The 27,933-nt window shown below is 40.0% G+C and overlaps 1 protein-coding gene across 6 annotated transcripts in view; it reads left to right on the top strand.

Annotated features, from left to right (window-relative positions):
• The window catches only part of FNDC3A (fibronectin type III domain containing 3A), a 127,185-nt gene that overhangs the window by 37,885 nt on the left and 61,367 nt on the right, over positions 1 to 27,933 (top strand). For 4 of the 6 annotated variants that reach the window (XM_056327037.1, XM_056327041.1, XM_056327038.1 and 1 more), the window contains exon 3: positions 5,830 to 5,905. The exons of 1 other annotated variant lie outside the window; for it this stretch is intronic. In XM_056327037.1, the coding sequence (XP_056183012.1) occupies positions 5,830 to 5,905 (76 nt within the window). Of the gene's footprint in view, positions 1 to 5,829; positions 5,906 to 27,516; positions 27,585 to 27,933 lie in introns of those variants that run through there. One more of the 6 variants, XM_056327042.1, reaches the window with a different exon arrangement.

Here is a 27,933-nt window from a genome sequence, read left to right as displayed (position 1 = left end):
GTCTAAGCAAACTGAAAAGAGTTTAGGCAAACTCATGGACAAAAAACAGAGGTGGACTGCAGAAAGTGACTTGGCTTACTTCCTTTCCTTAAACAGCATCTTAATTGATATATTGGACACAAAGTACTGGGCTAGATGGACTGCTGACCCAGACCATGAGGACATTTCTTATGTTTTTATTTGGCTTGAGCAGCTGCCTGAGTTTAAATGGCAATTTCAGGAAAAACATATTTCTTCATATATAGCATGATTCAGTTTTGTTTGGCAAACACCAGCTTCCTATCTGGGCTATGTATCTTGAACTGATGGTGGATGGGGAGTGAAGTAAATGTTTTGAAATCAGGGAAAATAGTGTTCCATGCTAAGAAGGGGATTTAATGAAGACTATTCCTTTTTGCAAGCCTTTCTGTGTTTTTAGGATGGATTTTGCTTTTGATATTGCACAACAAAGAAAACTCTATAATCCACACCCATTTAATTAAATTACTACAAATCTTTGTGTGTTGTTCATTTGATCTGGATTTATCTTTAAAAATATCCTTTGTAGAATAAATTAAGTAACATTGAAAAGTATGAAATTTCACTGTTAAAACTGTGACAGTCTTTGGCAGCTGATGTTTCAGGTGTTTCATACTTCAGCCACTGGGCTGGTCATTTTGTTTTATTTATGCAAGAACTGTTTTTAGCATAAACGTATAGCTGCACTCTTCTATTTTCAACTTGTAAGCTAATCTCTGAAAAGAGATTGTGTACTGTTTTTCATAAGGAACTATATGGAGGTCATGTGGATCATCATTAAATAACCGTTTAAAGGAAACAATTTATAGCCCTAGTGGAAATGACACAAAACTAGTTGTAGACCTAATACTTTGATTTCTTAATAGCAATGCCGTAACGTTTTGAACTTGAGAGAAAAATACATTGAGTCAAAGTTGTGTTAGCATTGAGAAACTACACTTCCAAATTTTATTAAGTTCTGTTATAGTTGGTTATGCTTTAAAGGCACTTATATGATTCTGGGACTTGTATTAAGGGCTTGGTGTCTTAAAATTCACATATTTTGTTAAGCTTGTGCAGTCCTTAATTGGTATTTTAAATGTGACACTAAGGTGATTGGTGACAGCCAACATGGCTTCACTAGGGCAAGTTGTGCCTGACAGCTATGGTGGCCTTCTGCAATGGGGTTACAGTGTTGGTGGATAAGGGAAGAGCAACTGACGTCACCTACCTGGACTTGGGCAAAGCATTTGACACTGTCCTGCATGATATCCTTGTCTCTAGACTGGAGAGACATGGATTTGATGGGTGGACTACTTGGTGGATAAGGAATTGGCTGGATGGTCATGCTCAAAGAGTTGTGGTCAGCAGCATAATGTCCAAATGGAGACCAGTGACTAGTGGCATTCCTCAGGAGTTGGTATTGGGACCAGTGCTGTTTAACATCACTGTTGGTGACACAGACAGTGGGATTGACTGCGCCCTCAGCAAGTTTGCCGACAATGTCAAACTGTGTGGTGTTGTCAGCATGCTGGAGGGAAATGATGCCATCCAGAGAGACCTTGACATCCCTGAGAGGTGGGCCCACGTGAACCCCATGAAGTTCAACAAGGCCAAGTCCGAGGGTCCTGCACATGAGTCAGGGCAATCCCAAGCATAAATACAGGCTGGGAAGAGTGTTGATGGATGAAAAGATCAACATGGCCTGGTGCTTGCAGCCCAGAAAGCCAACTGTATCCTAGGCCACATCAAAAGAAGCGTGCCCAGCAGGTCAAGGATTTTGTAGTGACCTGTATTTCACTCCCATGAAACCGTACCTTGAGTGCTGCATTCAGCTCTGGGGTCCACAGCACATGAAAGACATGCACCTCTTGTAGCAAGGCCAGAGGAGGGCCACAAAAATGGTCAGAGGTCTGGAGCACCTCTCCTGTGAAGACAGGCTGAGAGAGTTGGGGTTGTTGAGCCTGGAGAAGAGAAGGCTCCCAAGGAGACCTTATAGCAGCCTGCCAGTGCCTGAAGGGGGCCTACAGGAAAGCTGGGGAGGGGCTTTGTACAAGGGCATGTAGCGATAGGACAAGTGGAAATGGCTTTAAACTAGAAGAAGGTAGATTGAGATTAAATATTAAAAAGAAATTCTTTCCTGTGAGGGTGGTGAGACACTGGCACAGGCTGCCCAGAGAAGCTGTGGCTGCCCCATCCCTGGCAGTGCTCAAGGCCGGGCTGGATGGGGCTTTGAGCATCCTGGTCTAGTAGATGATGTCCCTGCCCATGGCAGGGAGAGTTGCAACTAGATGATCTTTAAAGTTCCCTTCCAACCCAAACCATCCTATGACTTAGAAACAGAAATGACACCTGAAAAGTGGCTTTGTTGAAGATACCTTCCACTGAGACTGATACATCACAATTTTTTTCAGATTATCATAGTTATCTTAGAGGAGCAGGCAATGGAAAGCTGTATAGAATAATGTGTGTTAGCCCTTGGATAGCAGAGCTTTAGGTGCTGTGAGTGAAGCAATGCAAAAAAAGTTGAGGCATGGGAGGAGAGGCTGAACCATAAGATTTTTCCAAAACTTTTCACTTATTTTGAGCCAACATGAAAGTTTCACCCAGAAGGAGGAGATGAAGGCCTGAAATACTCAGTGTGAAAGATGAGGGCCTTGGTTTTCGTAAGTGCTGATGTCAGGGTTCATGAAGCAGCACGCTGGACAATGAGATGTCCAAGCCTGCACAAAGCCACCTAGAATGCAATGAAAGAGCTATAAATACTAAGCAACCTGTAGATTTTAGTGGCCTGACACACGATGCTGTGAAAGATCCGTGTTACTTTTTCCTTTAGAGAAATTTTCTTGCATCTTTGATTATGTGCAACAGACTTATTAGATAAGATGGAATCTCTGCAAGTGATTGTCTCTCTTTGGTAATACCTCTTCATAGTAGAAAGACCCAAGTCTCTCTCTTCGCATGCACAGGTTTCATTTTTCTTATTTCACATTTTATGTACGGAGGTGGTAAGTGTCAAAAAAGTCCTTCTCAAAGCAGCAGTCGCTTCCTGCGGGGTTCAGCAGTGATAAGGCTGGTCCAGCAACTATTGCTGGTCACACTGACACAGGTTACCCCAACACAAAGACTTTTGAAGCCAGCAGTTCTTGAAACTTCTGAAATTACTTCAGCCCTGATTCAGATTCTCTTTTGGCACACTTGGCAACAAATGCAGCCTATCTTGGAACAATTGTAAAATACAAATGTGAGTGCACAACATAAAAGCAAGGCTGAAAGTGGGAGCCAGTGAAATAAATGCAATCAGACTTCAAGCAGACTAATAGTCCATTGACAAAAAGGCTCTATTTCCTGTTCCTGGGAACTGAGCGTCTAATTAAACTGCATTAAGTCCATGAGTCTCCCCACCCTTTTGAGTGGAAGTCAGATGTCCTCAGAGATGTGAAAATCTGATGAAATCCTGTGTGTCGGAGTGGTGCTGGATTCCATCAGGAGGCCTGTTGCCTCGCAGCATGGCTGCTGCTGAACAGTGACCCTTCTCGCTGTGTGCTGAGCCTTCACCTTCAAACTGTGCAGTGAACAATGATTCTTACACGGGAGAAACTGCGATAAAAGAAAACTGGGAAGCAGAGGGCCCACATGCTGCAGTTAGGCCAGTTCCCCTGCTCAGATCCGCTCTGCTAGCTGGAGTCTCCAGTTCGGATGTCATGCAGCAGAGGTCTGGAGGAAGAAAACAGGCGCGTTCCCTAGGCAACATTATTACCCAGGTTAGCAACCTCAGGCACTCACATAGGAAAAAATGGGAACAAAGCAGGAATACCAGTCAACCCCATTCCCTGTTACTTTAAAAGCAGGAATCCAGGGAGTTATACCAGCTGTTGCCCTAAAACTTGAGGGGTTTGCAGCTTTTCTGCTTCTTATAGTTCATACAGTGGAGACAGAATATACTGAGCTGAAAATCATACAGATTGACATGTCAGCCGTAGCCAGAATGGCTCCTCCGAGGCGTTAAGGCATACTAAATCAGCCAAAATGCTTGGGCAAATGTGGTTATCCAACCCACGCGTAAGAGACAGAAAGTTTTTCAGGAGTACATGAGAACAACTTTTAGGTATTTTTATTCCAGTCTAAATTGGAAGCTGAAACTTTCAGTTGTAGTAGAGTGGAGAAAGTAAATCAATGAAATACATGTTCTAAATGTTATGCCTGCTTGGGGAGTCTGAAAAAGAAAGTGTAAGAAGTCATCCTCTCATATTTCTCTCCTTTGTCACTTTCTGAAACACTTTGGAATAAACTCTGACAATACAATATTTTCTGAAGACCTGTAAGTCTTATTTGAAGTTCATGTCTAGAATCCTCTTGTTTCTAAGTTTAGATTTTATTGTGAATGCTAACTCTTACTGAATTTTATGTTCAGACACACTTTAGGAGATCTGGAAAATGTATTGGCATGATAAAATGTAAATAATGATATAGTTCATTGTTTTTTCTCAAAGAACCTAAAGCTTCTGGAGGCATCTTCCTCCAGTAACAGTATTTTTAAAGCCCATGCTGAAAAATGACCTAAATCAATATTGAATCACATGAGCCAAGTTTGAAAAAGTGAGTATCTATCATATTTCATTGAAGTTGCAGATATGTTAGGGTAGAACTTGCTATCTTTTCATTAATTTAGAAAGTTGCTCTACCAGAGGGGGATGAATTAATATGATTTCTGCCTCTTCCTCACCCTTTTCTTTCTCTCTGGTGTTCCTAAAACCAGTAACACTCATTTTTTTTCTGGTTTGTGGTGTTTTGTTTTGGTGGTGTTTTGGGGTTTGGTTGGTTTTTTGTTGTTTGTGTTATTTTTTTTGTAAGCAAGACAAATGTTATTTTCTTTCAGCAATTTAACAGAGTAAATTTTTGGCCATAATGTTGAAGAGTTGTGTATATAAAGATTTGTGTCTGATTCACACTAGGAGGAGGACATACAGCGTATTTAGACACATGCAAGGGAGATGGAAGAAAGATGTGTCCAGAAAGGCAATTATGAAATGCATCTGCTCTTCTGTCTATTTTTTCCTTTCTTCATAACTTTAGCTAGGTTCTTCATGTTTACAAACTTCTCTTACAGAAAGTCAGGTTTCAAATGAGAATACGGAAGTCTAAAATGGTAGCTTTGCTTCTGTTTATTTTGGCTGATAAGTGTGCTTTGCTATCAATTCTGTATTGCTTGGGTTTACAAAATTAGGCTAAACAGTTTTCCACAAATAAAACTATACATACATACTGTTTCATGCTGTGCATCTGGTGTGCTTACTTTCTCATGACTTCTAATAATGTTTTATCATTAATGGATGTAAAAACGTGCTTGGATCATGTCAAGAAGGAAATGAATGCCATATTTCCCTTATGATGAAAACTATTTGTCAAATGGTTATGATGAAAATTCAAACACTGGGAATTCTAGGCTTCCTCCTGAAACTTTATATAATGGTTTGATTAATGCCGAAGTTAATGTAATTTGTTGAAATCATTTAAGCTGTACAAATAGTTTTTTAATTATACTAAGCAGTTGAGAAAATAAAATTTGTATAGGTACTGTTTTACTCTGTTGTTCTTTCCTTGGTTCTTTGAAAAACGCTTGTTTAAAAATATCTGTACTTGTTCTTGCTCTTATCTCTTTTTCTCTGTGGGATGACGGCAGCAAACAGTGTGAAGTGAAAAATAAGGTATTTACTAACCAGAAAAAAAAAGAAAGTTGTTTTTTCCCAGTAAAACTTCTCTTTTTCTCACGTACCAGACTTTTGTAACATACTCATGTGTAATGGTTGTAAACACTCTTTTATTTTTAAGGTTATTCTTGTGCAAGTTAATCCAGGGGAAGCATTTACAATAAGAAGAGAAGATGGACAGTTTCAGTGCATTACAGGTAAAGCTGATAAATTTATTTTAATATTTCCTGAGTCTGCATCAGGATTAATAAAAGGCAATTTGTGTTGCTGAAAGTAAGACTGACAGAAATGATTTTAAAGACCTAAAAGATTATGTGCTAAGGATCATTGGATTTAGATTTCACTACCAAAAAACAAAGTACTATTTCTTATATTAGATGAAATTAAATTTCTTGGGGGAGGGGAAGCACGGGGAGGGGGGGGCACAACACATTTTCAGCTTGCGAGGCAAATAGGGAAGCACTGTAGTAGCAACTTTTGACTAACCTCATTTATTATACAGACCTCAGATTAAAAGCTATGGTTGTTACCTTGGTTTGAGTTTATTTTTTTTATTCTCTACTGTCGTGTGGACACTGTTTGCCTGTCCCAACAGTAGCTGTCTGTTATCCCACTACTAGTTTTTCATTATCTCTAGGGGCCAAATTCTGTCCTTTCTGAGTTCTAGCAAGGGTACCTTCAAAATATAAATATGTCGTCTAAGCGTAGCATCCCTGTATGCAATGATCAGTTTGGATGTTGTTTTCTATTCTGAATGAAAACAGCTAGCAGTTAAGCCTATCTACAGCTGCAAGAAATGAGCAGCAGCTGTTGGCTGCTGCTTAGAATACCACTTTATTGTGTTATAAGGGAATATCCGCAGATTCAGCTATAGGGTCACTTTTTTGCTTGTTGTTTTCTGGGCCAATGAATCCTACCTTCTTTTCTTTCTGGATGTTGGCCCAGATGAGATATTTAACAGACACTGTTCTGGGAAGTCGAAGTAAGTATTTTCCAGCTCCTTTCCCCCCTCTCTCCAGTGTGAGAAGAGAGTCTGGTTTCCAGTGTTGTGGGCAGGTCCTTTTAACTGATGGAAAGGAGACCTTGGACCGTAATTAAGTTTATGTTGACAGTTCTTAAAGTCAGTTAGCACCATTTTTCAAAACTTTGTGCTGATTGCATAGTATTGTTGCTTCCTTTGAACCACAAATGGATCAGCAGCTCACAGTTCTGTAGGGTTTATTTGAAACATGTTGTGTAATAATTACTTGGCAATATCTGAGGGAAACATAGTGATTTTTGTCCTGCAATTCAAGTTCAAGAACAGATAAGTTATATTTTACTTTTATTGTACAAAATAGCAAGCAGAGTGACATGCATTGCATTTTTTGTTTCAATTTTTGATTTATCAGGTGGGCTTAGGGGAGGGGTGGGCTGTGTGTGAATTGACACTTTCATTGCATGATCATCTTCAAAGCAGGAAGTGTGTGATGAACTGAAAAAATATGGAGATCTTACCTTTATAGATACAGTTCTAACCTTTCATGGTACAGGTTTTATCCTTGTTTGGTCCTTCTTGCTTCCTGAATAGCCAGCTTGCTATTGCGATTTGATTCAGCTGCTGTTTTCTTCATGCTTTAAATATGAAAGTGAGTGTGAGCAGTTACCAGACAATTGTTCCTGGGAGTCACTAGATGTAATTTGAGGTATGGTCTTTACAACTTTCCTGAAAAGTGGCACTGGCAATCTAAGAACCTACATCCCAAATTAGTTCCACAGCTTTTTGCAAACCTCCTGTCCTACAGACATTCTGGTCCTTCCCCTTTCCAGGAGATGAAAATATTGACCTATAGTTGGTACTAAAACAGGGGTCATAGAGGGTTTTTATATCTGTATGTTCACTAACCTTAGTACAGAATCTGAGTTGCACATGAATGTTGTTTTTCTGGTGTATTCTTGCCCCTCCTGAGACATTTCTGTATTTTATGAGTGCTATGCCAACAGATATTTCTACCTTTTGGTTTCTTGGGTCTGTCTGTCTTAAAGAAAAAATCCCCTTAGTAATTGATGCTGTACCTTTTTAATTATATGTATTGCAACTAATGAGGCATGTCACCTTTCATGTTTTCTGTGTAGGTATTTCTTTAAAGTGAGCAGTATCAGATAGTGTACACTGTAGCGAGTGATTTGGTACCAGTGGTCCTTTTTTGCCCTGCCACTTCTCAAACATAGTGTTTGACCTTGACTTGACTACAAAATGGATGACCAGTCTGCAAAATGGGTTACAGCCACAGGAGGCTATTGCATTAACTCGAAAGAAAGCAAGCTCACATCAGTTCCGTGTTCTTTTCTTCACTGTGTGTGCTCAGTTATTAGGTCAAATCAAAGTTAAAAATGCAGAAATACATAATGAGTATGGTTTGGAGAAAAACTTATAAGCATGCAAAGATGCTTATTTTAAAAAGGCATGAAGAAAGTAAAGATGGCTGAAATTCAGTGGAGATGCAATCAGTGGGATTAATTTAGTAATTATAATGTTTCTTCTTTTTTCCAATCTCAATTTTTCCTGTAAATATTTACCCATCTTTATACTCTTCTCTGACTGGATTGAGTTAAGTGTCTGCAAAAAATACATATTCAGCTTTTTCTGTGATGTATTATCTAAAAAGAAGTAGTATTGCATGTTAAAAATGTGTATACTGCTTTGCAAAACCACAAGCACATATTGCCCACAGAAAAATGTAATTACATACAACAAATATATTGCAATTAATGTTTTGTTTTGTATCACACTCAGAATTCACCTGGACGAAAAGCATTAGTACAAGCAAAGACTTTTCATGAAATGCACTTAGTACTTTGTTACAAGCATTCTCTTATCCCTTTCAAAATGAGGCTTGCAAAGCTTACATTTATAATTCACAACACTTAATTATTTGTGATAGAATGGTAAGTGACCACCAAACAAATATCTCTTAGTTTCTGATGTTTGCTTTCTGGAATGAACCGGTTCTGAGAACTTTATTTAATTCATGTTAATCCTGTATTTTGTGGGAAGTTCAGTATTCTAGAAAAATACAGGGGCTTCAGTTCAGTGTTGAACATAGTACAATTTTTTTTTAAGGAACAGAAAATTTTGAAGTACTACTTTTTAAAGTCTGGATTCTAACTTATACTTAGCAAAATGATGGCTAATAAAAGTATTGTTTCTTTGGAGTAAAGTCTTACTAAAAGATACGCAAGGAAAAAGAGAAATCATTTGAGATTACAAAGGGTAGCAAGCATTTAAAATGTTATACATCGACCAAAGATGAAAACAATAAAATGTAAATTTAGGTTCTTGCAAGGCAATTTGCATGGATATATGTTTTAATTGAAATTATGTAATTATAGTACTAAAAAGGAGGAATGGAAGTTGAGAGGTAGTGAGCTGCTTCTGGATGCACCCAATAGGAGCACTGATACCCAGATATGTTAGTTTGGGTGATTTGGTAAGTCACTGTTCCTTGGATAATTCTAGATCTCTCTTGTGCTTTATTGCTGGTCAGTTCACCTTGAGATTGTACTGTCTGCTGAAGTCAGTGTGCAGTGTTTATGAATCTCACTGTAATGTTAATTGTATTTTCTTGCATCATATCCGTGTCTGCTGGAAACATTGAGATGCTCCATCAATCTTTGTGCTGCTTTTGTCAGTTATTTTATTTGTAAATAGAACTATCCTTACTTTGGATACTCTGTACTTAAGGTAAAAACCTCTCATCCTGAAAACAAGGAGAGTCAGTGCCTCTCCAGGAGAAAGGAGAGGTGTGAATAAAGTGACTATTTTAGAGCTGTCCTTGAATCAATGAAGTAATGAAAACTTAAAGCACCAATTAATGGAAAAGCACACAGTGCTTTTTCTGTGAACTAAGTTTCTGAAGAAAATGCTGTATTTATACTCAGATCTCTGTACTGACTTACTGTCTGTTTGCTGGTATAACTCTCACAGATGATACGTAAAGCTTTGACTGTTTTGGAACTATGAGGTGGCTTCGTAATGTGGGCCTCTTCCATGGCAGTTAAGATGGGGTGAATAGACTCTTCGGGTTTGAAATCTCTTAAGGCTGGCAAAAGAGCAGTGGTGGTGAAGGGACCATTCCTTCTTGGTGAATCCCATTCCTTTGTTTTGGTGGATTTTTTATGACTTAAAATAATTTGTGTATTTTATTCTTGGTATCTTACATTTATCTTTCTGCAAAATAAGAAGCGTGGTTGCTTTATATTTTTGTAGCTAGCAATCTTGGATCTTAATTGGTTGTATGTATTTTGACTTAAATACAGCTTCATGTGAGCACTTCTGTATGCCAATGGCCATTTTTCTGTTTTCATAAAATATTTTCTTTGGTTGCCTAGTGGTTTGTCTGATAGCAATGACTTCTGCTCCCCCTTGATGCAATTTCAATGTAAACCATTTGTCAGTCTCTTACTTTCCAAAGACACTGTGCTTGCTAGGTAGATAGGAAGATACCTGTCTGTGTATCCATGTGTTAGACCAAAATCTTCATTTTCAGAAGAGCACTTTAAAATCTATGAAACTGTTCTTAAATACTAGAAATCCTCACAACTTCTGTGGAAACTTTCCTTAAGCCAAAATTTTCTTCTGTTTAAAGTGAAATAATCAGCTATATTGCAGTGAATCAGAAAACCAGGTTTGAAATGTATGAATGGGCTCTCTTTGTAGAAGTGAATTACTGCAGATCGCTCATTCATGAATTCATCCTATTGCAGAATAAATGAATGACGATGACTCATCTTGAGCACATTTTATAACAGTCCCAAGTTACAGCTAAGGGCTATTAAATGTTACTTGACATAAGAGAGACTGTGTTCTATATGTCTCTGCAAAGGAAAATTGCAATTTTTTTAATAAAATAAGAAAAAATATGTAAATTAGAATGAGTCATAAATACTTCATTTCATAGCATGAAGTATCAGGTTAGTGTCTGGGGTAAAAGTTGAGCGATCTTAAACTCATTTTTTCCTCTTTAAAATAAGGAATAAAATACTTCTGAAAAGTGTTTTCAAGGAAGTCAAGAGGAAGAGAAGATCACATCAGTTCTGAGACTACAGTTGTGAAACACAAACTTTAGTTTGTTCTAAGACTAACTTAAGCTTTGCAACATCAGACTTACCCATTACCCAGAATATTGTGTAAATAGAACTGTTAGAAAATTGTAAAATGGTCTGGGTTGGAAGGGACCTTTGAAGATCATCTAGTCCAACCCCCCTGCCATGGGCAAGGACGTTTTTTACTAGATTAGGTTGCTCAAAGCCCCATCCAGCCTGGCCTTGAGCACTGCCAGGGATGGGGCAGCCACAGCTTCTCTGGGCAGCCTGTGCCAGTGTCTCATCACCCTCACAGGAAAGAATTTCTTCCTAATATCTGATCTCAATCTACCCTCTTCTAGTTCAAAGCCGTTCCCCCTTGTCCTGTCACTACATGCCCTTGTACAAAGCCCCTCTCCAGCTTTCATTGTAGTCTCCCTTCAGGCACTGGCAGGCTGCTATAAGGTCTCCTTGGGAGCGTTCTCTTCTCCAGGCTCAACAACCCCAACTCTCTCAGCCTGTCTTCACAGGAGAGGTGCTCCAGCCTTCTGATCATCTTTGTGGCCCTCTGGGCTCACTCCAACAGGCCCATGTCTTTCATGTGCTGTAGACCCCAGAGCTGGACGGAGTACTCAGGTGGGGTCTCACCACAGTGGAGTAGTGGAGCAAAATCACCTCCTATGACCTGCTGGCCACGATTCTTTTGATGCAGCCCAGGATACAGTTGGCTTTTTGGGCTGCAAGCACTCGTTGCCAGCTTGTGTCTACTTTTTCATCCACCAGTATCACCAAGTCCTCTGCAGGGCTGCTTTCAGTCTCTTACCTACTGTTATCTGCTGCCAGGTCTCACGTGGTTTTGGTTGTTTTCAGATTGTGTTAGAGCAACCAAACCAAGAAAAAAAACACCCTAGATTTATTTTGTTCTCAGTATCATCCAGTGCTTCGGTGTTGAGTTTTATTTAAAACTAATTTGTTAATATTGGAGGTGGTTTAAGGACCAGTCGTAAATTCTGTACAAGTTGCTGCAAACCCCTCAGAAGGGACTTCTGCCCCTCAGAAGGTCCCTGCCGTGGGCCTTTGGGGAGCTCTCCACCCCAGGCTTTTTCAAACCGTTTCAACATTTGGATATTTTGGGCATTTCATTCTGGTACTTTTGTGGATGCTCTCCACCCTGGAGAGCTTTTTGGAGCGCTTCGCCATTTTTTGTTTTTGGGAGCCTTTAAGTTTTGGTTATTTTCTGGAATCCTACAATGCCTGGAACTTTTGGAGTTCTTTCAGGCTGCGTGGGGTAGCTTTGCAGATGGATAGTTGCAAAGGTCATTAGAAGGTGCTTCTTTCACAAGAAGACCACAGCTTATTATCAAATCCTGAAGCCATTATGTTAAGTGGGGGAAGTGTGTGCTGTCATTCTGTAGTGATTTTAGAATGTACTAGGATACCTGGCACTGCAGTCGTCACCCTTGAAGTCAATTTATGGTATCACATCACCTCTAGAAATACTGCATCTTGTTTATTAAGTAACTTGTTATCCTTCTTAGCACTGGGCAAAGTTCAGGAATAAAAACATTTATTTAAATAGAGAGGTCTGTAGTAATGGAACAAACTAGCAAAACCAGTAAGACACTATTAACAATAATTTTCTTCTTGAGCGCATCTAGTCTTTTAGGTAGCTTAAGAGCCTGGGTAATGAACCTTACATGTAAACACAGATGGGTATTACAAAGTTTTTAGTGTTCTAGTTTTCCTGCTCCCATTAAGAACAGCTTACTGGAGCCACCCAGGGAAGATGATATTTTCTTTCCGTAGCCTAAGAAGAAAATAGGTCTTCATCCTTGTTTCCATTTACCTGTTTCTCATTTCTGAGTACTAAAATGTTACACGATGATGTGTAAGTTTACTTTCCTTTTGGTATTGAAAGACGCTTTACAGTTTTTCTCCACTGTAGCCTTCTGAAGACAAAGATACATGTTTTTATACATCAGTTCATTTAAAAAAAAAAAGCTAAAATAAAAAACCAACCCCCACCCTAAATGGTAAATCATTTCATTTGTCTTGCTCATTCCTTCTGTGTGAGTGCTGTAGAAAGCTGAACATGATATGCAAGGCTGAAGCTGCATATGGATACTTAAGTTAACCTCCTCCTCCTCCACATTAATTTTAGGATCTTAGGATCTCCATTGGAAGTATTTAGAGGACCTTCATAAAAGGCATTCAGGAAAGCGAAGGCATGTCAGCTGAGGTCACAGCAAGCCACAGTGACTTCAAGCCACTTAACTCTTGGTTGAGGTTGTCCTCGTAGAATTTCAGAGCTGAGTCTAGGAGTAGCTTAACTTTAAAGCACTTCTGTTTGGAAATGGCCTTCAATATACACATTTTAGAAATTGTTTTATAGATTTTTGTATTTGTAGGTAGTTACAATCAAACTAAATAAAAGCATTGGTATTGGTCAGCTATATAGGAGTATGGCTGCAGAGGAGACTTGATTCTCTTCTGATTGCAACAGGATGATGATGAGAGGAAGTGGCCATGAAGCGTGGTTGTAGCAGCTTGATTTGGAGCTATCTTATTTCAAAATAATTTTAAGTAGGAGCTGCTCTTTTTATAGCTTAGAGTGATAAACAGGGTGCATGAATGCCCTTGCAAATTTTGTCAGACTTACCATTCTGCATTTACACGTAGGTTAGCAGAAAAGTTGGATGGAGATATGGCAAATACCTTTCTGATAAGGTAAAGAAATAATGATGGATTTAAGCCATTGCTGGAGTGCATGTAGAATGCTCATGTATTGGCTTTGACACGTAGGAGAAATCTAGTCCCTAATTCAAGTGCTATTGGCAGGTAAAACTTGCCTGTAAGCCCTGCTGCCGGAGCTTTTCTAGTACTACTGCTAGTACTGTGCTGGATTAAAGCTGCCACAGATATGTCTACTTGATTCTGTAGTTCCTTTTGCAATAGGGCAGAGGCATTCTTCACTCTTCAGGACCATCTCTCAAATTTGTTTTAGTAACTCAACAAAACTTGCAAAGTAGTGCAAAACAAGGTCACTCCTCTGACTGGAATAAAACAGCAATCCAGAAGTCTGTTGGTTAGGTCCAACTTTTTTCTGCTCTGTGAGTGGCCATGATAATTAGCTTCATAACGGAGCTCCCTCAGCCTTCTCTGGGAACTGACAACTTTTCCTCTGTTAAGTCTGATAACTGACTAGATCTTGGTGGTCCCAATCTCCTCCAGCCCCTAGAGGCAGTCAGCAATGATACAAGAATCTGTTGCTGGAAAAGCTTGCTTTATCATGCTGCTTTTCTGCCAGAGCAGCTTGCATTACTGTTGTGCCCACTCTGTTAGAATTATAAATACTAGATTTCTAAAACATGCTATTCCCAGCATAAACTCAACTTGGCAAAAGTTTTATTAAAAAGCAAACTAGACCTGTTTTATTGCCTTTGCAGCAGCAAATTGAAAAAAACAACAACAACCCAACAACATTAAAAGGGAAATGCATTAATTCAGATCCCTTTTGTTATGTTGGTTGTAGTGCGTTTTAGGGAAAACTTCATTTTCTGTTACTGGTTTCTGTTTAGAATGTGTTAGATAGATCTATTATCTTTATGTGGACAAAACATGTCTATAACATTTTTGCCGTGTTATTTTTCTCATTCTTCTGTTAGATATTTTTCTAACTTTTATTCTGTCTTGACTTATTTCATACATTTTGAGATGTGAATGAGTTCATAACTTACTGTTTGCATTACAAAGTGTTCACTCAGGTTCTCCTTTTCCTCATTTTCCTGTATGTTCTGATCGTTTAATCTTCCCTTGTATCTTCTGCAATGTCCTCCTCTATTCCCTCTTTGGACTGCACTGCAAGCTCCACACTGCAAACCCAGCCTGACTGCAGGAAGATTCTGGAGGCATTTGTTTGAAATACCAGTGCTTCAGCTGCATACTGAAGACATCTAATTTTAGGTGTTTAAATGTGTGTTTCTATATGTGGCCTTGGATCTAAGCTGCCATTATAACTGGTGAAGATTTAGTCACTAGCTATAGTACAGACAGTGCTTTTCAGCTGACATCAGTTTGCACCGAATAGCTCTCCAGGCTCCACTGTCTGTACTGACTAGATCTCCACTTGCTGTAATGGGAATTTGAAGTCCTAACTTGCATGCAGACATGTAATTTTAGATACCTAAATGAGATGTCTCCGTTCTGGAGCTAAAGCCTGGCTATTATAAGCTGAAATAAGTAAGGCTGCATCCTGAAAACACCTCATTTGAGTGTGGTGTTTCACAGTCCTACCTACAGTGAATGCCTTTGTCCTCAGGCATTTGAACTCTTTGAACTCATCCATTTCTATGAGCATCTAACATCTCACATTTCACAAGGATGGCACCAGTACTTGGAGGTGCGTGTTGGGAACGGAGTTACAGCCCTAAGTTGCAGCTAGTGAATGCCCCTAAATCTTGGTTTCCATGACTGTTGTCAGTCATGTCTAGCCCACAAGCCTGTGAAGTATTAACTCAAGATGCTGAGATTCAGGTGCTGCTGTGGACTGAGTCTGGAATCAGTTGGATGAGTCTTGTATGAAGCATGTTAAGCTTGGCAGGTTTGTGTCTGGTATCCCCTGGCACTGCAGTCAAGTTCATCAGATTTTGTCCCTGACTATGCTGTTGACGGGAAAGAAATAGCCCTGTATTACTTGCTTTACAGGGGTGGTGGTGTGGGGGGGAACTTGTGTAAGATCTCTTCTTGGTTTCTAGTGTAAGTAATCAGTTTGAGCTAAATCAGAGATGCAGGAAGAGGAGTTTGAAAAAAGATTCTACTTAGAATTTTCACTTAATATCCTAAAATTTAGAATAACTTATGCTGGTAACGTTTTCTGTATTGGATGCAATCTGGTTGATTGAAATAATGAAGTTTCATGCTATGAAAACATGCTAACTTATTTTATTAAATAGAAGGTTTGAAATTTAATTATCTGATTCTTTAAAACAAATAGTGCTTTTGTTTTATAGAAACCTATTCTTAGGTAGAATTGGAACTGGGTTTCAAAAAAATGGAAAGGCTAGAACTTTGTGCATAAAGTACTTCTTTTGTTAGATCCTTTTTCACCACATGTACAGGATGAATACATGCCGGTGTGTCATCTGTTGGAAAATGCTGCAGATTGTTAAATGAGACCCCAGGAAATTTCTTTTAGTTCTACCTTGTGAGATTCAAGTTGTATTACTACAACCTTGATGTATAGCTGTAGCTGTGAAAGTATTCAGGCTTCTATTAAAAATTACTGTTAAGGAATTAATAGCTTTGAATTAATTACTCTTGTTCTAGTTGTACTCCAAAAAGTAGCCGTGGCTGCCTTATCTCGTGGATCACCGTCAGGCATGTGAAGGGTGGCAGATGGACAGGGAAGGAAACCGAAGTCTTTGTCTTCGTGGCTGTGGAGCAGCATTCCCAGCCATTGTTTTTCCACAAGTTCCTCAAGATGGAGCAAGCTCCCCATGCACACCCAGGCTGCCACAGCCATGCCAGCAGCTTACAGGGCCTGACATTGCTGTGCCTCCGCGGCTGTGGTGCAGACAGAGCACCAAGGTAGCGACAGGAAGAGACCAGGATATTAGTCTTCCTTTCCTTCATTTTCATCTGTGCAAGGCTACTGTGTTGTACGCGTGGGTCCAGGTACACTTTTCTTGCCAGAATATAATATCTAACTGAATGTTGCAACTTTGAATACCGGGATTTTTTTTATCCTGTTCTTAGTTTTTCTTTTTTTTCTAATGGATGATTCAGCAGCGCATGGCTTGATAGATACGGCTGTGTATGTGTTATTAATAGTAAATGATTACAGTTGTCTTTTTTTGACTGTCTGTTAAATGGCTGAGATTTTGTCAGCTTGCATGACTTACATGATCATGACACTCTTCAACTTCATTAAAACCACGGTAATATAACTTCGCCTCCCCTTCTTCCTTTTGCAGACATGCAGCAATCTGTTTTACATCTAAAGCAGTTCATTATCCAAGTGAGGGAAAGGAAGAAGAGGAGAAAGCTAGCAAGGTCATTACAAACACATAGACTAGCTGTGCAGCAATATAAACAGCTACTGTGTAATGTGAGTTAAAGACCAATTACAAACTATGTTCAGCCACTTAAAGCCATTAAGAAACAGTGTAATTTACATGGGGTTTCAAGGTTGGAAGAGCCAGATTCACCGGTCTTAAATACAGCTATCCACAGTGCTGTTCTTATTTTCTTTTTGAGAAAGAGAAGCTTCACAGTGCAAAGGGCTTTCCAGTTCTTCTAGAAAATGCAGTTGTCTGGAGCAGGTGCCCCAGGACACCACCATCGAAAGAGCCTCAGATTTTTTTCAAATGGCTGTACAGCACCCTGTAACTTGTAGATGGGTCCTGAGTATTAGCGCTGCTAGAGAAGCTGACTGCACCTTCCTTCCCTTTTGATTAATCAGCTATTCTGTGAGCATATGGTTCATCTCCTGTGCCTGTTGTCAATTTTTTTTTCAGTAGGCCATTCACCAGCAGTTTCACTTATCCTTTCCCTTTGGTGTTCTACATATGGGCCATCTTCATGAACACCGTGTATATTGGGTTTCCCTTGGATGATCTTGACAGTTGTATTCAAAGGTAGAATGGATGTGCCTTCCGTGACAACCAAAAGGTGAGCTGCAACAAGGACTATAAATGCCAAACCAATAGTCTTTATTATTGCTTCATTAATAATTCTTAAAAGGACTTAATATGGAATTCAAGTTTCAACAAGATGTGAGTAAATTACTGTGAGTAGAACAGTGAGTATTCCTCGTGATGACCTCTTTGTTATGAAGTATTGCAACAACCCTAGAAAAATCTTATGAGATACAGACAGGGCATTTAAAATAGGAGGACTGTGCTGAACAAAGACCACAACAGGACCATGGGGCTGAGTCAAAGTCCTAAAATAGGGAAAGCCCTACTTGTAAAACACAGCTTTAGCAAGCCAATTCCAAAAACCAAAAAACCAAACCAAACAACTATAGCAGGTGAAAACAAATTCCCAGGAAGAGGGCATGGAAAGAACCGTTAGGTCCAGGAGCTGTAATTTAATGATACTGCAGCCTTCTCTTCCAAGAATCGGAAAGTAAGCTGAAGATGACAGATAGAAGGAGAAAGATGTGTCTACAGGGAGTTGTCAGCCTTTCTCTGTTTTCCCCATAAGTTGTGTTTAAGATAGTCTCTCCAAAGACAGCGTGTGAGTGGTGTGTTACTGTGTTACATCACATCCTCAGCTGCTTTAGCCTTGAAGAGGTTGAGCTCTGAAAGGCACCATTCTTGACAGCGCTAGCTGTTATGGTTTATGCAGCCAAGAGACATCTCAGTGAAACTCTTTAAGAAGCAGGCAGGTTTAGAAAATTGTATGAAACATACAAAAGTTAGCATTTATTCTTACTTTTTGTTATGCTTTCCATATATTTTGTGATCAGGGACAAAATTGTTTCGTTAGATTTTTTAAAAAGTAAGTTGAATCTTATCTAGCTTTTAAATTCAATTAAATCTGAAATCTCATCTGACTTCCTACTCTTATTTTTCAAAAGAGAGTACATACAAATAAAGCTGCCTTGCAGGCGGCAGATCCTTGGAGTGCCTAAAGGCCAAGATGAGTTTGGGAATTCAGGAAGCTAAACTTTTTGGTTTTCCTTAAACAATTTTTTTTCTGAATTGGATCGTAAGTGGTCAAAAGCAGAGTGACTACTTCTGATTTAGTGTGACACTACTGGCAGTGCAATTTTGAGGAGTATCTGGTGACTAAGCAATGCACCAATAAGTGAAAGTATTTAGAAAGTTACAAGGGCAGTCTGAGCAACTGGAACCAGTTAGCGTTCTTCCAGCATGAATGATTTTTAAAAATCACTTCCTAAGAGAGCTGAAAAATGAAAATGGGTATCAGCAAATACTCAACAGTGACACAGAGGGGTTGGCTAGTGTAAGCCTGACTTCCACTCACTTCCCTGACTTGTACTGCTGGATACAAGAGGACTAGCAAGCACGAGGTTTTTGAGATTGATTATTGATGTTTTGATGACTTTTTACTGTGGACTTCTGGCCCGTGTTTGTTAGAACGGTGCTTTTCTACACAGGTTCTAAATCTGACATGATGTGTATGTAGACTTTTCAATAAAAGATTTGTAAAAGGTGTGGTTTTATGCTTACTGCACCCTTCTAATTTGTATACAAAGAAAGACTGCATAAAAAGCAGGAAAATGTACCTTGGAAATACCCTATCTTTTCTGTTAATTGCAGCTATATATACACTCTCAAGTTTCATTATGTTCCTTTCCAGCAGAGGTATGACACATACTAGACCAGGAATTTTATTCTTATGCCCCCACAGCTTTATCTGTAGGTTGTTTCCCCAGTTCATCCTCTGTCAGGTCTTTAAAATACCACCCAGAGCACAGATTTGCCAATAATAGCATTCCAACTGTTTGCTATGTTCATAGAATTTCAGTGTGGTGTCACTTTTTTTTTTCCCCCCCAGTTACTGAGCCTTGTCCTCTAATCTGAAAAACAGATCCATTATTTTTGATGGGAAAGAATCTAGTCTCATGTTGGTGACAACAGTTAAATAGAAGGGTGTTGGGATTCGGGTTCTGTTCAGAAGCATGTAAATGTATGTTGCTGGATCATGTTGTATGGTGGCATTGTGTTGCTGGGTCTGGACAAGCAGTATGTTCGCAGGTAAACGTTTCTGTGCAGCTTCAGAGAGCTGAACAGAGGTCTGAAGTTTCTGGGAACATGCCACACAGAAAAAGAGGCTGACTGTCACACAAGGGTATATCTATATAGGATATAGCTTTGGAGGATATGAAAGCCAGTGGGAAATAAATAGAAGGACTGGAGAATGCAGGTGTCAAGAATTGCAGGTATGCAGTGGAGTCTTGAGGCCAGATACCTGCATGTTGTCTCTATGCTGCAAAATTCAAAGCATGGTACAGAATGTTTTTGATCTCTATCTCTAAAGAGCTTCAGCAGAATCAATATAACCTTACTAATTTTCTTTTTTTTAAGGTTCTAAGTTGTGGATGAACTAGGAAGGGGCTGAATGCTAAAGCATGATGCATGCCTAGCTTTGAATGTAAATATATCCCTTCTTAATCACTCAGTAAGCAATGCACTCGGGTATCTTTCAGCTATCAAGATATTCCAGAAATACTTGGCATTTCAGCAAAGCTAATCATCCAAACAACCAATGAGAAATCTGTATTCCAGAAGTGGTAAAAAATCAACGAGAACATGCATTAACTGTCTAAAGGAGTGTTGTTTGAATGGTACCCCTGAACTGAGTGAGATGCAATTATACACAATGCAAGGCTGTGCATAAGATTAATAAATAATAAATGGGGATCTCTTCACTTGAAACTTGATAAGGAGGAGGAAGAAGCAGGCAAGCTATTTGACTCACAAGATAAGTAGTATCTCCAATATAATGTATCTGTAAAGGTTACCGTGATCATAAAATGCATCAGGGCAGTTGTTGCTAGTACAGCTTGGGTTGTTTAGTAGCATTTTACAGGATTCTGTAATTTGCTAATTCATGTTTACAAAAGATGAAATGAAACTAATTTCAGGTGTTGTAGAAAAGAGCTATTAGGAAATTCAAGAGAATAAGGAGCCTATTTTATAAAAGGAGAGTAGAAGAGCTTGGTTGGTTTGGCTAAAAATGAGTTTTGTTAGGTAAGTAAACAACAGGGACTTAAAAAAAAAAAAATCATGTAAAAAAAAATGTAATAGTTAATGCCAGAGCTGGTTTAGAGCCCAGTTGGATGTCAAATGGTTGTGAATAATTTTTATCTAATTACAAGAAACCTCCTGGCTACATCTAGAACAGCACTCCAGTGGGAAATGTATGGGTAAAAGAACCAACTAAAATTGGTCCTGATGCTTTTATGTAGAATCCATTTATGATGGATCTTGATGTATGATAATGGAGGAGAGGAATGAAGCTGCAAATGCAGGCAAATAGACTTGATTCATGAGGTCTGTTCCAGTCCTTGAGCCCTGACAGTCCAGCAGCAGAAAATTTAGATCTCCTGCCTCCAGACAGTAGTGAAGTACTAAAAAGGTCTCTGCACGAAGGACATGTTTACTTTCCAGCCATTAAGCAATTTTCTTGTCTCAGCTCCTTAGTAGAGGGATATATTGATCCATACATAATGTATGGTAAGGAGCTCCACCATATGCCTGTGTCTTTTCCTTGTTCTGGTTTGGAATGACAACTTTTGTATGTCTGAGCCAGGTTAGTCATTTCATTCCTGGCCTCTTTATTTGGCACAGGTAAGTAGATTCCTTTCATAGTTCTTTCTGGCTCTGAGTACGTTTTGGCTGCTGAAGCAGTGGGTACGTTACTTTCTAAAATGTATTTGGTTACAGAGCAAATTGAATTTGAAGACAGCACTGCAATGGCATAGGCTTATCTTTGTGTCTGGTCCCTGCTTACTGCTTTATCAGATACTTTCTTTCTGATAATACATATTTATTAACATTGTTGAAAGCTTTTTATCAACAACAACCTTTGTCATAGATGCTCTTAATGTTTGAGCTTACATACTTTCCCTGTGTGGTAATTTGCTTGAGATTTAGAGAAAACGATTCCTTGTTGAAGTGATCTGTAGAGTTTATTGTGGAGAATCAAGGAACCCTTGTCACATAAAATTTGATCTTTTGGGTGTTTTAAATTTTAAAAGCTAAAACAAGTTTGAAAGATTTAAATAACGTTCTTAAAAGTCTTTATTAGTTAGCCTGTGACAATTTTTTTTAAGCTAACACAGATCCTGAAAAACCCTTTTGAATCGTTTTCAATGGTAAAACGTGAGGTTTGCAGTAGGAGTTGGTTGAGGGTGTTTAGTGATCTGTATGATAGTAGAAACATTTCACTACAGAAGAGGCTGCCAGTGTTGGTATTAAGCATGGTGCCTTTCTATGTTGTCTGACTGAGAATGTTCTTTTTTATATGTACCCTGATTGTAGGCTAATGATTTTGGGACCAAACTTTCTGCAAAGCTTTTTGAACCTGAAAATTCTTGTGTGTTGACCTTAACTCATTAGAAAAATCAGAAGTCTTAATCTAAATGTTTAAATATTTATCATGTCAGTTGCAATGTTAAGAATTTTCAAGAGCTATAATTTTTCAGTCAAACTTCCATTTTCACTGTCTTCGGAGCATCTCCTATTGTAGCTGGATTCATAGGCTTGTCTTGTTACTGGTGAAAAGACAGAAGAAAAGTACGTCTGTGAAATGAACTATAATCACAAGGCATCATGCTCGGGGTGTTTGAATTCCACCTTCATTCTAGCTTCAGAAGCTTTTAGCTGCAGAAGTCTCAGATGCAGCCCAGGTCACCCACTGAATTATGACATAATCCGAGCAAGCACATTGACTCAATCATTGCTTCTCCTGTTTTGACCATGGAATCCTCTACATACCTGTAATTGAACAGAACATGAGGCTGCAGTGGGACAGCCAGAAGCCAGACATCAAAGACATGCCAGAGCAGAGACACTATAGAGACAGTATATAAATGTTACGTTTCTCTCTCTTCAAAAAGAAAGGCTGTTTGTTTACTTGGGTTATATTGTTTATCCCCAAATGCAAATGGTAACAGCAGCAGGAAATAGGTTAACGCACTTGCCCAGAACTGACATCTGAGGTTTTTAGCTCTTTGAATGTACCACATAATCTGAACCTGTACCTCCCCGTTTCCAGCAGAGTCCCCTAGCCATGAGGCTTCAGGGTATTGGAGTTTAGGCTTTTCTCAGTGTCATTTTTGGGAGATGGGCGTTTTCACCTCAAAAAAAGAAAATATTCTAGAGGGGAAACTACACGGGAAGGCAATCTGCCATCTTCTGTTGATGTATTGGGGACTGCTGTATGATTTAGGTGAACTCCTGGGTTCTGGTTCCTATTTTAAAGGCTAGCTCTGTATTTTCCATTTAGAAACTCATGGATTAAAGGAGTTAAATGACTCTAGCAGGGACAGGAGCTTAGTGTGTTGCTTTCTGGTTTCTAGTGGCCTCTCTTCAACAGAGCTGACCCAGATTATTCCATAGTGTGGTGTTCATAGCACTCTCCTAGACAGGAGCAAGCTGTGGGGTTAATCTGCTTGAGCATAGCAAGAATTTAGCCTACCTGCTAATTGAACAGAAGACCTTTTCCCGACAGTAGGAATCTACTCTCAGAAAACTTCATGTACTCTACTGAAATTGGACAGAAGAGTGACTAGAGCAAGCCCGAACCAGGTACCCACTTGAGGGCATGCTGTGTGTGCTTAATGGTTTGTGTCATTTGGTATGAGGTGGCTCCCTGATAAAAGTGCAGAAGCACAGTGTTGTACTCTGGAGGTAGCCAGTGAATCACCCCGCTGAAGCCAAGTGTTTGCCTTAGATGCTGCAAAGTGTAAGGTGTGTAACATCAGTTTTCAGTTTGGCCTTATGTCTCATTTTTGTTGTGCAGTGATTGTGTAATTTGCTTCAGGCTTGTTCCCTACAGTTTGTGTCATAACAGAAGGATTTTGCATTATCAAATGTCACCTTTTGAATTGTCAGCTTTGGGGAGTGTTTTCTTCACTCATGATAACTGTGTAATAGTGTTACTTCAAAATGTATTTCATAGCTTAGAAACCTACATTTGAACATTTTGTTTGTGAAACTGCATGTCGGTGTTGGTAGATTTAAATGAACACCTCTAATACAGACATAAAAATAATTTTATGTAGTGAGTGTGAAGAAAGGAAGTCCTGTAGGACTGTATTCTCTTTCCATTTCTTTGCATTGTTACAGAAGACCTTTTCATCTGACCAGAACAGCAAACTCACTCACCTAATGCAAGAATTGCATCTAAGAGAGTAAAACTTCTGTGGGACAGATCTGTTCCGTGTGAGGGTTTGGGGTTGTTTGTTGGTTTGTGTTTTTTTTTAATAAATCAGCAGTTTTCATTAACCTTTTACCTTTAAGAACAATATTTAGCCCTGGTTTTGCACCCTGGAGGTACTCTAGTTGTGGAGCCAATGTCGTTCTAGATTTACCTAGTTTCCTCTCTTTCTGCTGAATCACGTAGAATCCTGGATTATGGGGTTCCTGGAAAGCTGAGACACCCCATGTCCTCCTAATTTAGTTTTATGTCTTCCAGTTAGGAATGACCACTCCCAAATTGGTCCCTTTGAAGAAGAATATGTGTGGTATTTATTTTAGATACTAGAAGGACTTCAGCTGCTTATGATAATAATAATTTTTGTTCTACTTTGGTTTTATTTTAAATGGACATCTGAATCTGCATTGTATTTGTTTATATAATTAGCTTGAAGCCTAGACAACTCAGAGGTTTTCACATTAGAGTACACAATACTAGTAGATTCCAGGGACTCAGAGCAGTACATCTTTAGAGGTATCTGCCTTGGATAGAAATAAGAATCTGAGTTGGGCACTGAATTTTCTTTTGGCAGTTTTTTCTGGTATTAATTTCTTGCTTGACTTTCTGACACTATGTGTCATAATACTCAGTCACAGTTTGCACAAACAGGATTTTATTATATCCACAGTCTTTTATGTATTTTCATCCATGGTTTTAAAATACTTACCCTAGAATTTGGTAAAATTGTTTCAGCATTTATATGTATGCTATTGATTTTCTTAATCAATACATCATTTTACATATATGTATTTATATACATTATAAATGTATATAAATACATTTACATAAGTAATATTCAACATGTCATATTCAAGTCATAATCTGTACATAGGTATATATGCACACCCATATGTCTGTGTATAATAATTTGGGGCAAAATACTAAGAAATTTTCACAAGAGGGCGGGGAGCTTCTCTGAATGCCAGTTCTGAGACAGCAGAACATGCCAGATAATTTTGCACTCTAGTTTCAAATCAATGTAGCCAGGTAAGCATGCACAGAAAAACCAACTTCATTAGTGTCGTAAGTTGAAGATAATGATACTGAAAAGGCCTTTACAAGTAATTATACTACGTAATTTCATTTTTTAGCACAGCTGGGGGGGGTAGGGGGTGGGGGTGGGCAGGGAGTTGAGGTTAATGCTTGTTCCTTCCAAGATCTCACTTCTCTGAATCAACATGCTCTTTTGTAGAAGCCACTGTCTACGCACCAAGAACTGCCAGCTGTGGAGACTCACTTAGGCTGTTTGACGCTTAACCACAAGTAGAGTAGCTATCAGTAGAAGTGCTTTAACTTTTTAACTTCCCAGTCTGCTGCAGTGTTACAGTGTTATATGGGGGTGAGGGGTGGAGGGGTGGTAACAACTGTTATGAATAAAAAATACATTTCGGAAAAACTACGATTTCTAGTGGTAACAACTGTTGGATGATTAAATTGCAGTTTATCCTGAATGTTGTCAATCAAGTGGAGCATGATTAACCAGTATATACAAATAATTAATATTAGTCTGAAAAAGTTGCGGATCAGTACTGCTCAGCTTAAGTGCTAGGTATTTAGGCTCTCCTTGAGGAAAAAGCAAAGCAAATACGCAGTGCAGTTAGATTAGAATGAGTGCAGATTATTTTTCCTGCTAAGAATAAAAACATTTTTGTCAAGGTATCTGTGTTAAGAATAGTGTGTCATATTTGACTCCCTTTGAATTGCAATGATTTATGGTTCACCTGATATTTAAATTGGAAGACTATGAGGGAGAGAGAACAATTTTTTGACATAACTCTTCCACATAGTTACTAAACAATTGCCCTAAGTCTAAACCTAAAACAGCAAACAAAACAGAACAATTTAACAATCTAGGCTGCACAGTACAAAGTCTGTGTTGTATTTCCACATTAATATCTTTGATTCATTGGTACTTTTTTTAACAAAGTAGGATGGAGTCAATTCCTGTGCGACACAGTTGCTTCAGAAAGAATATATGAAAACTTTATTGTTGGAGTATCTCAAAAGAACTAAAATCCTTCTGCAAGCTCCAAAGTGTAACTTTGTGTTGTGGTTTGCACCGTGCAAAGGCATGGACTTGCAGTCTTTTTTTAATCACAAAATTGCACTGTGGTCTTTGTTTAGAAACAGGTGAAATGTAAGTACATTTAACATCTGAACATAGAAACCATTGTCACCTTTTTCCTTTGAAAGTATGTGAGGCCATTATAAAAGAAAACTGATAGCTGTATTAACGATAAAGTGTTACAGGAACCTGTCATCTCTGCACTTTGCCTATGAGAAGGGATTTCATGTCCTTCCCCCCGCCCCCCACCCCTCAAAAGTGTATGTATGGTTTCATGGGAAAGATCAGGATCTCCTCAGGATGTAATCTTTAGAAATAACTGTAGTTAGGCTTCATAGCTTTCTGCTCTTTTATCCATTATTCCAAAGCCTCTATGGATGAAACTGATACTTTTTTCCCCCCTGCTTTTGAAAGGAACTATGTGAACATTTTACCTTCAGCTTTTGCTTGCGTTTGCCAGCTTGCAGTCTACTGATAGATTTTTGTAGCCAATTAATACCTGTAAATGGATGTTGCTGCATTGTCAGTTGCCATTTCCCAGCCTTTGTGGCAAAAGTGCATGGATGGGGGAAGGAATTGTTTGTCAAGGTTAATTTAGAGCGGAAGGAATATGCTAAACTGACAGTACTGAAAACTGAAGTCTTCTGATGGCCTGTGTCCCTGCAGCGTTCACTGTTCCTTCTTGTGCCACTGCCCCAGCTCAGGCCTAACAGTAAGTCTTGCGTTTGCTTTTCTTTGTCAGTACTTGCTTTGATTACATTGCACCTAGTCAATGTAAAGCTGCTGATGCTTTGTGACAATGTTTTAGCGCCCTTTAACCTAAAGTACTAGTTTGGAAGTATTTCCCAGGCACGGCTTACAAACCAAATGTAGACCAATTGTGACTGTTGTTACTGGCCTTTGTAATTAATTGTAGCTGCTGGGAGCCCAAAATAAAACTTTGAAGTCTTAGCCATTATGTAAAAGACAGAGTGGTGCAACTATTTGTGGCATCTGGGACTATTGATTTGCTGCAGCCTGGTGGTGTTGGAGGGCCGTGCTGCTACGTCAGCTGTGCACTCTATTGTTTCAGCTGCGGTGGCCTTTGTGTTTGATCCTGTCAGTGCTTGCGTCAGTGATGCATATCATCGCTTGTGTGATGTCAAAGTGTGGGTGTTCGGTTATAGAGCCATAGTTAACCTAATGCGCTGCAGTAAATCCTGAATGCTGTTTCCTCCTGGGGATAACAGTGATTCATCGCTGTTCACATTAGACTAATGCTAAGTATAGCAGCGTTCATGAGCCGCAGTATCCACGCGGATTAGTATGAAAGTCATTGCAGCTCTCCAAATGTGATGGATGCCAGAAAGTGTGTGTTTGCAGCCAGGTCTGTCTGTGCACCTCTTTTCTTAGGTGTAAGCTGATTAGCAGTTCAGCTACACAGGTAAATCCTACAGAAGGATCAGGCTGAAGTAATCCTTTATAGCTTAATTATGCTAATTAACGTAAAAGCTTTCAACTGAAGAACTCGCATCGCACCAGCCAACGCCAATCGGTAGGCTACAGTAAAAAAGAGAGAGCACAGGAGTCCTGCGGGACGGCTAACGGGAGCCTTCCTCGCCGGGCTGGCCGCTGGTCTGGCTGCCGGCCGCGGCCCGGCGCGGGCAGGGCGGAGCGGCGGTGCGGGGCGGAGCGGGCAGCCGCGCACCTGAGCGAGCCGCCCAGCCCCGCCCCGCCTGCCGCGGCGCGCCGGGAGCAGCCGCCCGCCCGCTCGGCCCGGCCCGGCCCGGGCGCAGCGCAGCCCGAAATGAGCGGTAAGGTCTCCCGGCTGCCCGGCTCGGCCGCCGCGGTGGAACACAAAAGCAGGGCGCGGCGCTGCAGGCGGCCCCCGCGGCTGGCGCTCGTGCGGCGGCGGCGGATGGGGGAGAGCTGAGGTGGCTGGAGAAAGATGTGGGGAACCCGACCGCTGCCGACCCCGCCGGGGGCGGTGCGCGGGCCCGGAGGGGGGCCGGCCGTGCCGGGGGCCGGGCGGGCCCGGAGCCGCGCCGGGAGCGGGCAGCCCTGGCAGGCCGTGGCCAGCCCGGGCGTTACGGGAGCGGGCTGTGGGCGGTGACTGCCCCGGAAGAGCATGGGCTCACGCAGGCGGCCGGCGAGCGCTGCTCT

The sequence above is a fragment of the Falco biarmicus genome, chromosome 2, assembly GCF_023638135.1.
Source record: "Falco biarmicus isolate bFalBia1 chromosome 2, bFalBia1.pri, whole genome shotgun sequence".
Lineage (NCBI taxonomy): Eukaryota > Metazoa > Chordata > Aves > Falconiformes > Falconidae > Falco > Falco biarmicus.
Note: the sequence above shows the minus strand (reverse complement) of the source record. Positions and strands in the feature narration are given on the sequence as shown.